The 12268-nt window shown below is 44.6% G+C and overlaps 1 protein-coding gene across 1 annotated transcript; it reads left to right on the forward strand.

Annotated features, from left to right (window-relative positions):
• The first annotated feature begins 10347 nt into the window (after positions 1-10347).
• LOC112199042 lies at positions 10348-11340 on the forward strand. The gene is made up of 2 exons (XM_024340108.1): positions 10348-10618; positions 10889-11340. Exons 1-2 carry the CDS (start codon positions 10348-10350, stop codon positions 11338-11340), a joined length of 723 nt encoding a protein of 240 aa, XP_024195876.1.
• Positions 11341-12268: the final 928 nt, after the last annotated feature.

The following is a 12268-nucleotide window of genomic DNA, read 5'->3' on the forward strand; positions in this document are numbered from 1 at the left end:
AAGTTCTCCTTTTCAGATCCATTCTGATTGTGTTTTGTGTCAATGGGAAGAAGCCATGGTTGTGCTGCTTTCCTAGATCCGGCCTGCTGATGAGCTCAAAGTGAGTTCTCAAAATTAACCCTGTTGACAGTTGTTAGTATATAGCAAGTAGGGATTGAGGGTGCTCCTGTCATTTAATCATCAAAGAAAAGAATATTAATACAAATATACAATATTTATGAAAATTACAAAGAATTAAAGGGGGTTTCGAAAATTGTTTTAATTACTAAACTAATTATCTAACTAACTAATTACAATGACCAATCAACCAAGAATTAAGATGTAATGGACGGATGAGATGCATTGATGAAGTTAACAACCTTTAACACGAATTCAAGGATACAAATTATAATTTTCAAATCAAAACACATACTTGCACGAAATCAATCAAGAACAAACCATGGACGCATGCATAAGTTCTTATTACTTTCTTTAGTTAAATTAACTAGATGAACGCACCATAGTTAACCCTATTAAACATGCATTATAATGAGTGACCAATCCAATAACACACATATCCAACGTAATAAACACTTAGAAAGTTTGATTGATTTAAGAAAAACGTACACACAAGTTAGAACGCTAATAGAGCATGCAATTCTCTTTGTTGATTTACCTAAGGAATTATAGGTTTTCCACTTTAATTAACAAGACCTAGAACACTAGCATCTTATTATGGATTCAATAATGCAACTCGAAACCTAAGTTGGTCATCAAAGAAATCGAAACATGAAAGGTGGGATTGAAGTACAAAACCAACAAACATTCAAGAACATATAAAGATTTCGAAAACTATAAATCTGAAAATCCTAGAATGAATTCATGCTTCAAGGTTATTGGAAACTAAACATCAAAACATATACTTTAATCTAACAAGAAATCGTAATATCCAAGAAAACCAAAAACATAGAATGCTATTGAATCTGATTTTTAAGTTACAAAGTATCAAAACCGAAAACAATAGATTAAGGTTCATGGTTACACTTTTAAAGATGCTTCAAGAACGCAAGAAGGTCTTCAAAGGTGGTGGAGGATGAGTAGGACCACGGCAAGGATGGATGAATGGAGGATGAACTTGCTTCATGGCTTCAAAACCTTGAACACTTGGAGAGGCCGAAATTTTGAGAGAATCAAGGGAGGTATTTGCGATTTTGATTCAGGGTTGAGAGATGATTTTCATGGAAATAGCTTCCCCTTTATATAGTACACAGCCTAGGGTTAGGGTTTCCTAGGAATTCTCCCTTTGTGACATCATTCAACCAATAAGAAATTTCCATTTAGAAGTAGAGAACAAGTCACCTTAGTCTTGGCTGAATTCTCCATGTATTTAGACTATAATTCGGCTTCCTTGGAATTAGGAATCATATATCAACTCTTATTCCTATATTTTCTTCTCCAAAATTCCCAAGAAATCAGAAATAATCCCTAATTGGACTCTTGCTAAATCTTCATGAATCTTCTTTGTATTGCACGGAAAAAACCAATCTTTGTAGGTTTAGGACTCCTCAAGATGTCATGGAATGATTTAGAGACTCATGTGCAAGTCACATGCTTCAATCTTTAGGCCAGACTTCTCAATTGGACAATTTCAAAGCCCATTCCTTTGTTGCCGAAATTCCTTGTGCATTCTAGAACATTCTTGAACTATCTTGAGTCATCTTGAAGCCACAACATCTCCTAGCACCACCAGGACTCCTAGTGTCATCAGGTTTCCTGGTCCAACTAGGACTTTGTCATTTCTTCATTTCCACGCACATTTTTCCGAACTCACTCCTAGTTGCGTTAGGATTCCTACTTCAACTGGGATTCCTTTTCCTGATAGGATTAGGGAAGCTTCATTTCTCCCTTTCTTTCCCATTTCTACACTTCATTTCCTCCTTGCCTTCATTTCCATCATTTTTAGCTCTTCTTAGCTCATTTCCTGCGTTTGGAGCTCATTTCTACCTAAATACAACAAAGTAAGTTAGAAATGACATTGTTAAGAGAATAACTAAGTAAAATGTAGGGAAAATGACGTTAAAAACATAGAAAATATTACTCCGATCATCTACACCCAGAGTTAAGCGTCTTCGGCCAAGTCGGGCATGACTTAAGTCGTCAGCGTGCGGCTTTGGTTTGGTGGCAGTGTTTGGACCCAAAATGAGCATTTTGGCCTGACAAGGCACGTCTTGGAGAAATTGAGCCAATGTCAGTGGCTCAAGCTATATATTGTCGACAAGTTCGAAATATATATTTAGAGGCTAAATAAAGCCTACTATGGAAGCATGGAAGCATGAAAAGTCAACTTTAGCACATTTTCCTACTTCGGCTAGGAGAAACCGAGCTAAACAAGGAAGGAGGGGCAGCAGACTAACCAAACGAAATCCAAATGAGCTAAAACTTTTCAAATTAAATCTAGAAAGCCCAAGGATCATTTCTTATGAAGAGTTCCAGAGCTAGTTTTAAGTGGAAGGCCTTCAAACAATCAGTCCAATTTTCTGCAGAAGCAAAACTGGAAAACTGGACCTGTAAGAGGTCCAGCAGCGTTTCCGGCCCAACCACTATACCAAAAACTCTGATATTTTACCAAGATGATATAAACTCATAGTGGAACATTTGTTATGAAGAAGTCACGGTCAAAATCTGAGTTCTTGATGGAGATATAATTGAAGGAATAAAGGAGCCGAAAGTGCTTCCTTATCTCCAAAATTCATCATTCCTTATCTCCGAAATTCATCATTCTTTATCTCCAATTATGCTTCCTTATCTCCAAAATTCATCATTTCTTATCTCCAATTAATGCTCCACTATCATTTTTTTAATGCCAACTGCTTTGGCATGGTAGCCTATAAATAGAGGTTACAAATTCATCATTAGAACAGACATTTCACTCATCAATACATCTCTAAGATGATCTAAGTCTCTCTAGAGCAAACCTCTCTAAGAGCAACTTCTCTCCTTCTCTTTCTCTTACCGGTGACCACACTCCTAGTCCTAGTCTTCTCAGAAGCCGACTTTCAGTGCCACCAAATCCCCTGTCAACATACTTCGGTCCTAGTCTCCTCGGGAGCCGATTGTAGTACCACGACCACAATAGTTATGGAACCAGCCAAGCAAGGGTAACGCCCTCACAAACCAGCCAAGCTAAAGTCACGCTTTAGCAAGTTCTCTCTACTTCCCAGTGGTTCTCGCTCTGCTCGATCTACAACATCGAGTATCGATTGTGATTTTGAAGAAGCTCAGCAAAAGTCCTCGCCACGAGGCACAAAGAATCCCACGACGAGGTTGGTGCTCTCCTCGTCCACAATTGCTTGAAAGAAGTCAGGTCAAGGGACACCCCCGACGACTGCACCCGAACGGTGCTGGTATGCCCGCACAAGAAAAGAGACTATTGATCAGCTGCAACAAAACTGGAGCAAAACATTTGGCACGCCCAGTGGGACATACTGTGAGCTGTAAATCACACCACTATTAAGAAATTGAGGTTGGTAAGGGGTTGTGAATCATAACGGAATTGGTGAAGTCTCTTTTGTTAATATTGACCTAAACTCCTTATTGGTGCCTAGTTCAGGTCCCTTAAGGTTAATGGCGGTTTTTATTAACACTTGTTGAACTGTCTTCACACTTATGATCTTTCTCATCTTAGTAAGTATAGCCTATGTGAAATGGTGTCTAGAAATGGGACAACGTTCATAACAAGTTATTGAATCCAGAAGTGCGTGAAAATGGGCCTAAACCACTATGTGGGAGTAGTTCATGCCAAAATGGATTCTGCCTCTTTTGTTCGCCCTCCCCCACATGGCCATTTCAGTAAGGTTGCCCAAAGGATTTGAAAGAAAGTTTGTGTCTAGGCTACTATACTTGGGCCGCAAGTCTAAACCTTGATTCACAGTGTCTTATTGAATTCAGCTACTTTCAATTCAGACTTCGAGAAGCCATTGGGAAGTCAAGCACAAACCCTTATCAAAAGGTTTATGTTAGCTGCCCGAAACATAGGACCTCCAGTTACAGACTGCACTCGCGTGCAGACTGTCGTGGTCTTTCCGAAGAACAAGTAATCCAAAGATTTTCTCCCTACCCTCCATCGACAGAGATGTCAACTGAACGAGGAGGAAATCAACATCCTACTACTGAAGGCGAGAAAGTTCCCGCCGCCCAGCCTAATCAGGCTGGCGATACGTCTAGCATCACCCAGGTAGCCTCGAGCGTAGTTACAACTATTGACTTTGTGCCTATTCTTGTCCCAGAAAATGTGACCATTGAAGAGCGGCTTAATATCCTTCAACAGAATTCTGCTGCATACCATGAGAAGATGGAAAAAGACCTTGCGGAGGACCGTCGACGGCTTGATGAGTTCACGATCTCGGTCAAGCGGCTTGAGCTAGGGGCACAACAAACACAAGGTCAATTGGATGGCATGAACCAAAAAATGCAGAAGAACCACGAAGAGCTGTTGGTCGCAAGCAAACACATCGCTTCAGAAGTCGCGACGATTCGCAAAGAAGGATCCAACGTTGTGACCCAGGTGGCCATGTAGAAGGCTGACCTTGATCAGGCCAGAGAGGTTCTACATAAAACACTAGGAGATCCTAGCGCCATTCTAGGCTCTCTAGGTCAGTCCCCCATATCTGGCAAGTACATACCACCAAATGCTCGAGAAAAAGCAAGCGGCGACAGTACAGCCACATCCGCTACTGCTGTATCAGTCAGAGGTAAAGAGACTACTCTGGCAACGGGTGGGAAGAACAACGCTGCGTCATCAGTCACGCAAGGGACCAGGACTTTGAAAATCAATGAAGCCTTTGTTGATCATAGACTGTTTCCCCAATATGACAGCGACGGAGTTGAATACGTGCACCACGATCCACCTCCAGCAAGCAATTATGGTATCGACCTGGTTGAAAGTCCAGCGAAGGTCACCGCAGCCACAAAGGGTCAGCCTGCAGTGGGTTTTACGTCGTAGACGTCAACCCGACACAAAATGACCCATGGAGGTGGCATATCTTTGGTTAATCAGGCTTCACAGGCGCCACCGCTGATCTGGCCAGTTGATGATACAGTGGTTCACCCACCTCCTCCTGATCCAAGATATGTAAGGAGAGATGAGGTAGAAGCAATGATCAGGGCCGCGAACCAGAGGCCTACCAGGGACCCTTCCCACCGCATATTACACAGACACCTTATCCTAGGGGATATAAGAACATTACGTTATCTACTTTCTCGGGAGAGAAAGTCGAAAATACCGCGGCCCATTTGGTTAGGTTTCGAGTACAGTGTGGCTAGTACCAAAACGACGACAATCTGAAGTGTAACATCTTCGCTACTTCTTTATCGGGGTCTGCCTTCACCTGGTTCACTAAGCTGCAACCGGGATCAGTTGCGAGTTGGCCCGCGATGGAAAAGCTATTCAAGGAAACCTTCGGGACTATCGAGCCGGAAGTAGATCTAGCTTCACTCACTCAGATGGCTCAGCAGCCAACTGAATCCGCTGTCATGTACCTTCAGCGCTTTCAGATCCGGAAAGGAAAGTTGAACGTGATTCTGCCGGAGAAAGAACTGGTGAAATTGGCAATCAAAGGCATAGAGCCCCGCCAACGCAAAAAACAGCATGGAAGCATGTTCAATTCCATGGGGGAACTGATCACAGAAGTAGGAAGTTTCGAGCACTTGCTCAGGGAGATGGACGCTATGAAAAACGCCTCGAAGGGGACATACATCCCAGGGAAACACCGAATAGTGGCTGCACTCAGCCATCAATCCAGTTCCTTTGATCCTTACTACAAGAGTGAGGAATCTAGTACAGCAGAGGCTGATGAGTCTGAAGAAGATGAGATAGCTGCCCTGGAACTCACCGGGAAAAAGGCTTCAACGCTAAAGCAACTGAAGTTGTGCAAAGAGCCGGTGAAGCTCAAGTAGGTGGTTTTCACCAAACTAGAGTTCGCAAGTTATACTTACGACGCGAACAAAGCGCATGAAATCTTGGATGAAATGATCGCCATGAAGATGGTGAAAACCGACTTCAGCCCATTTCCCAAACCAGAGCAGCTAAGGGGGAAGAAATACTGCAAACTCCATAATATGTGGAATCATAATACAGCCGATTGTGTTAAGCTGAAGGATCAGATCCAAATCTGGTTAAATAACGGTAGTTTGCAAGTAGAGGCACCGACAACAGCAGCAGCGTTGGTGGACCTAGATCCCTTCCCAGATACCGGCATCAACATGGTGGACGTGGCATGGGGTGAAAAAGATAAGAGGAATCAAAGTCCAGACCACGCGGCTAAGGATTTGAAAAGGGTTGGAGACAAAGTCATGAAGCGGGAATCCAAGACTCGTTTATCCATCGTCCTATGCTCGCGGTGCAAGGAAGAATGTGACACTCAAGCCCTAGATGAGGAAACATCCTAGATTGTCCGCTTTGGATCTCTGCCGAAAATACGGTTAGTATCATCCTCTAGAAACTTCCAACCATGCAGCCCAAGAGTATACAGTGGTTCAGAAACTCCTTCTCCAAGGGACTCAAACTTATTCAAAAAGTTGAAGACCGCGAGGGAAGAAGGGCAAGCAGATAAGCTGCAAGGGGTTTTAACCAGACCTTACATTCCGCCAGTGTCGACGTCTTCCATTAAAGAAGGGAGATGGTATACACAAAAGAAGGGCAAGGCGGTGGAGATGAGCTCTTCAAGGAAGAGAAAACTCCAGCGGAGGTTTGGAGAAGCAAAGCGAACCTTGGAAGCACTAGATCAAGGACTGATCAAACCATCGCAATTACTGAAACCTCCAGAAGAGTATCAGAGACAATTGGAGGCACTGGCCTCCAAGAGATTCGTTTCCCCTCAAGTTCAGAAACAGCAGCCCAAAGTATTGCACAAAGAGCAAAAGCCACGTGCCCCTAAGAGCAGTGCCCAGGAGAAGTCCCTAGTTCCCGCGAGGCAAGAACCACTGCCAGCTAGTAAAGTCAATGTTTGGCGGAGAGTATCTCGCGAAGGAAGAAATAGCAAGCCTTCCATCTTTGACAGGCTGGGGGGCAAAGACAATCGGTCCGCGATTGTGCAGAAAGTTCAAAGCTTGGTGGTCGCTCTCATAGAGGAAGTGCCAGCGGCAAAACAAATTTTTGAGTCACTGAACCAGGTTCCCATGGTTCAGGAGCACGAACAAGCCAAGGAGGTAATCCTCGCAGAGGAATCATTGGTTGCTTTCATGGTTAAACGGTTCAACGCCGATATCCCAGCAGATGAACCCAAGCTCAATCTTGATGATGACATGGACGAAACAGAAATGGTGGATACCTCGTGCAATATGGTTTATGTGCTCCCTGCTAAGTATGCCTTACCAGTCGCTACGCAGGAATGCGTAGAAGCTGACGCAATTGGAGAACAGCAGTTGCAGATCACTTCAGCCGCAACAACGCTGGTGAAAGAAGCAGTGTTCCTTGAGACTGAAGATGCTAACAGCAAGGGTTTCTTCATGAGATTCACAAGACCCACACCTGCCATGGTGCAACACATGAGACCTTTGTATATCACAGCAGAAATTAATGGGAATAAGGTCAGCAAGATAATGGTTGATACCGGCGCGGCTGTGAATGTCATTACTACCAGAACCATGCATCTACTAGGGATCAAGAAAGAGAGGATCCAATCCACGTCCCTTACACTAAAGAACTTCGCGGGGACTGTGACCAAAACATTGGGTTTGATTTTCCTACGAGTCAAGGTGGGTCCAGCAGAAGGGGTTTACGCTTTCTTTGTTACAGATTGCTATGCGGCATATAGCGCAATTATGGGCTGCGACTGGATCCTCAGGAGTTATTGTGTCCCATCCACCCTTCATCAGGAGCTGATCATATGGGACAGAGTCGCGGACAAGGCGGAAATTGTTAAATCAGACCCACGACCTTTTTCGGTGTCCGCCAACTACTTGGACGCAAGGTATTACCTAGAACCAATCTCTCCTTTACAAGTCATTGGTATTGATGATAAGGGCCGCCCTACAGGGGTGACGACCTCTGAATTGGCACAATGGGGGCTCGCGATCGCAAAAAACGACCTCGAAAGGCCTGGATATGCGGTGTCATCTCCAAGTGTTAATTAATGGATCACGAACTCATGGAGGAAGAGGTAGAGGCTTTCCATTCCTTGTATGAGAGGCTATCCTCATACTTGGTGGAAAAAGAGGCCTAAGATCTAGTCGCGACTTTAGAAATTGTTAATGAAGAGTTCACGGACCAAGAAGAGGAGGAAGAAGAGATTCAGCTTGCTCCAGCGGCATTGGATGACACACCTCCGAAGGTTAGGGACCCTATTGAAAAGGTTAATCTGGGAACAACTGATGAGCCTATAGAAGTGGCTATCAGCACTTACTTAGAGCCTAGAGAGAAACAGAGGCTCGTCGAATTATTGCTAGAATTCAAGGACTGCTTCGCTGAAAAATACGAGGACATGCCAGGCCTATCACCAGACTTGGTATGCCACCAACTACCAACGTTGCCTGATAAGAGGCCTGTGAAGCAAGAGCCGCGAAGAATGAACTCAGAGACCCAAGTTCTGGTTAAAGAGGAAGTCAAAAAGATGCACAAGTCGGGCATTATCAGGGTAGCCAAGTACAATAAGTGGTTGTCCAATATAGTGCCTGTTCGCAAGAAGAATGGCAAGATGAGGATCTGCGTAGATTACAGAGACCTTAATTTGGCTACACCTAAAGACGTCTACCCCATGCCTGTTGCGGACATGTTGGTAGACGTAGTTGCAGGGCACGAACTGTTGTCTTTCATGGACGGCACAGCGGGATATCACCAGATTCCGGTCGCGGAAGAAGATAGACACAAGCCCGCATTCCGCTACCGTGGGTTCACGGGAGTTTTTGAATATGTGGTCATGCCTTTTGGACTGATGAATGCCGGAGCAACATATCAGAGAACGATGAACCTGATCTTCCACGACATACTTGGGAAGATCTTAGAGGTTTACATTGATGACGTCGTCGTGAAGTCTAAGAAGAGTGGAGATCACTTCACGGATCTCAGAAAAGTTTTCGAGCGCATGCGGCTACACAAGCTCAAGATGAATCCCGCCAAGTTTTTTTTTTGAGTTCAGGCAGGCGATTTCCTGGGATTCATTGTACATCAAAGGGGCATTGAGGTCCCTGAGGATAAGGAAAACGCGGTCATCAACGCATCTCCCCGCGAAAGAATTACAGCGACTACTGGGTAAGATCAACTTTTTGCGACGATTCATTTCTAACTCTGCATGCAAAATCCAGCCGTTTTCCCCACTGCTGAAGTTGCAAGGACAGAACGAGTTTATGTGGGAACCTAAACACCAAGAGGCTTTTGACAAAATCAAAGCCTATCTGGCGAGCCCACCAGTGCTTGTTCCTCCCAGAGATGGATTTCCATTAAAGTTGTATGTTTCAGCAGCTGAGGCTTCCATTGGCCGCCTGCTAGCTCAGGATGATGAAGAGGGTATCGAACATGCCATATTTTACCTCAGTAGGACACTCACAGATTGTGAAACAAGGTACACTCCAATGGAAAAGCTGTGTCTTACATTATACTTCTCAGTGTGCAAGTTGCGGCATTACATGTTGTCCTTTACTACTTGCATCATTGCTCAAACTGATCTAGTCAAGTATATGCTATCGCGACCTATCCTGAGAGGCCGTATTGGCAAGTGGGTGCTCGCCTTATCAGAATTCTCTCTACAGTATGTCCCACAGAAAGCAGTAAAAGGGTAAGCCATCGCGGATTTTCTGGCACATTACCCTATGCTGGATGTCCCCGCGGTTAGAGATTTAGAGGTCGCTGCCATAACTTTAGATCGCCCAGATTTGGCGTGCTTACCAGAGTACGCTACACTGTATCAAGCCACAGTCTCACTCCAGCCCTGGGTGTTATATTTTGACTGGTCAAGAACAGATACGCTAGCAGGAGCAAGAATTGCATTGGAGAATCCTGCTGGAGATCACTTTTCATACTCATTCCAGTTGGAGTTTCAATGTACCAACAACCAGGCAGAATATGAGGCCTTAATCATAGGCCTAGAAGTACTGCTAGAAATGGGAATCAGAGATGTACAAATACTTGGCGATTCTCTTTTGGTTATCAATCAGTTGTGCAATGAGTTCAGATGCAATAGTTTCACGTTGGTCCCTTATTGGAATAGGGCATAAGAACTGTTGGACCAATTTGATAACGTACATCTTGAGTACATTCCTCGCGAGTGAAATTTTGCCGCAAACGAGTTGGCCCAGCTGGCAACAGGGGTAACATTGAGATATGGCGTGCGAGAGAGAATCCTTAAAGTCGAGCGTCGCACGCTTCCTTCATGGATGGCGAGAAGAGATCCTCCAGACGATACCTCAGTCGCGACCCTGGAATCTATTGACGTGGATTGGCGCATCCCTTTAATCAATTATCTCAAGCATCCTGATCAGACCACAGATAGAAGGATTCGCTATCTTGCCCTCAACTACTTCCTCAGAGGAGATGAACTTCGCAGACGAGGAGAAGATAGCGTGGATTTCAGATGTGTTTATGGCCACGAAGCGAAACAACTCATGCGTGAAGTTCATTCTGGCATTTGTGGCGCCCACCAAGCAGGTCCAAAGATGCGATGGTTGCTCAGATGACATGGATATTTTTGGCCCAGTATCTTGAAGGATTGTATCGCGTTCGCTAAAGGTTGTTTGGACTGCCAAGCTTATGGGCTGGTCCAACATGTTCCTAATATTCCAATGCAGCCCATTATACAGCCTTGGCCCGCAAGAGGATGGGCGCTGGATTTAATTGGGATGATTCACCCACATTCATCACTTCAACACAAGTTCATCATCGTCGCGACTGATTTCTTTACAAAGTGGGTTGAAGCAGAACCTTTGAAGGAAGCATATGGTGGCACATTGCGACAATTCCTATTCAGAAACATCATCTGCAGATTTGGGATCCCAGAAGTTTTTGTTTCGGACCGGGGGGCAGCTTTCATGGGTGGTGAAGTTGATAAACTGACAAGAGAATGGGGAATACAGTTCATCCATTCCAGTCCTTATTATGCTCAGTCTAACGGTCAAGCGGAGGCCAGTAACAAGATCATTATCAATTTGCTGAAGAAAATGTTGGAATCTAATCCACGACAGTGGCATGAGACACTTTATGAAACTCTTTGGGCATACCGCACCTCTAAGCGGAATCCCACCGCGACAACACCTTATGCTTTGATGTTTGGCCATGATGCAGTCCTGCCGTTGGAAGTCCACGTCCAATCATTACGAGTTCAAGAGCAACATCATCTCATTGGAGAAGACTACGTTCAGGCTATGTGGTAGAAACATGAAGACCTTAGCGAAAAGCGCTTGGAGGCTTTAGATAGTTTGGTCATGGAAAAGCAACGAGTTGCTCGCGCCTATGACAAGCAGACTCCGGGAAGGAGTTACAGCGAAGGAGAGTTGGTTTGGAAAGCAGTTCTCCCGCTTGGCGAAAAATTAGATGGTCGCAGCAAATGGACTCCAAGATGGGAAGGCCCATACATCATCTATAAAATCTTAGAGAAAGGAGCTTTTCATCTCAAGGACCTGGATGGAGATGTCCATCATAACCCTATCAATGGGAGATACTTGAAGAAATACTTTCCCAATGTCTGGGACTCGGAGGAGTTGTAGACAGTTTATTGGCATAAGACATGGGGGACAATTCTAGTGTTCCTACACTCGCGAAGCCCATTCATGAAGGCCTGTTTTTGAGGCCCATAATCATTTCTTCGCTATGCCTAGCGACATTAGGGGGGCAACACTATACAATACTAAGCCCATTTAGCTTAACAATTATGGCTATAAAAAAAAAAAAAAAAAGTCATAAATACAACTCTTAGGGGGCAATTCTAAGTGTTCCCACACTCGCGAAGCTACTAAGCCGAGTCAGCGGCTCCGGAAACTTTTTTCAGCTTTGCCCTCACAGGAAAGACTGAGCTCAAGGGAAGTGTGAGAGCCACCACTGTGACCGCCACCTCCATCAGAAGTAGTCCTCATGTTGCCAAAGATGTCCTCACCGTGCATGGGAAACAGTGGAAGGGTTTTAATCTCCTGGTGATCTTCTCCTCGTTGTTCCATGATGGATCCACCAACACCAGCAGAACTAGTTGACCCAAAATTGAGATTAATGGATCCACCAACAAGCCCTGATCTTTGCTTGGGCACTTGAACATCCGAAGTGAGCTTCTTCTTCTTCAGCTTCTCCCGAGCCCTTTGATTCTGGAAC

Source organism: Rosa chinensis, chromosome 4 (genome assembly GCF_002994745.2).
Source record: "Rosa chinensis cultivar Old Blush chromosome 4, RchiOBHm-V2, whole genome shotgun sequence".
NCBI lineage: Eukaryota > Viridiplantae > Streptophyta > Magnoliopsida > Rosales > Rosaceae > Rosa > Rosa chinensis.

Excerpts from the sequence above, each read along its gene's own strand:
- LOC112199042 (XM_024340108.1), top strand. The coding sequence starts at position 10,348 with ATGGCGAGAAGAGATCCTCCAGACGATACCTCAGTCGCGACCCTGGAA. Across the intron at positions 10,619-10,888 it reads TTGTGGCGCCCACCAAGCAG|AACCTTTGAAGGAAGCATAT; the intron begins GTCCAAAGATGC and ends GGGTTGAAGCAG.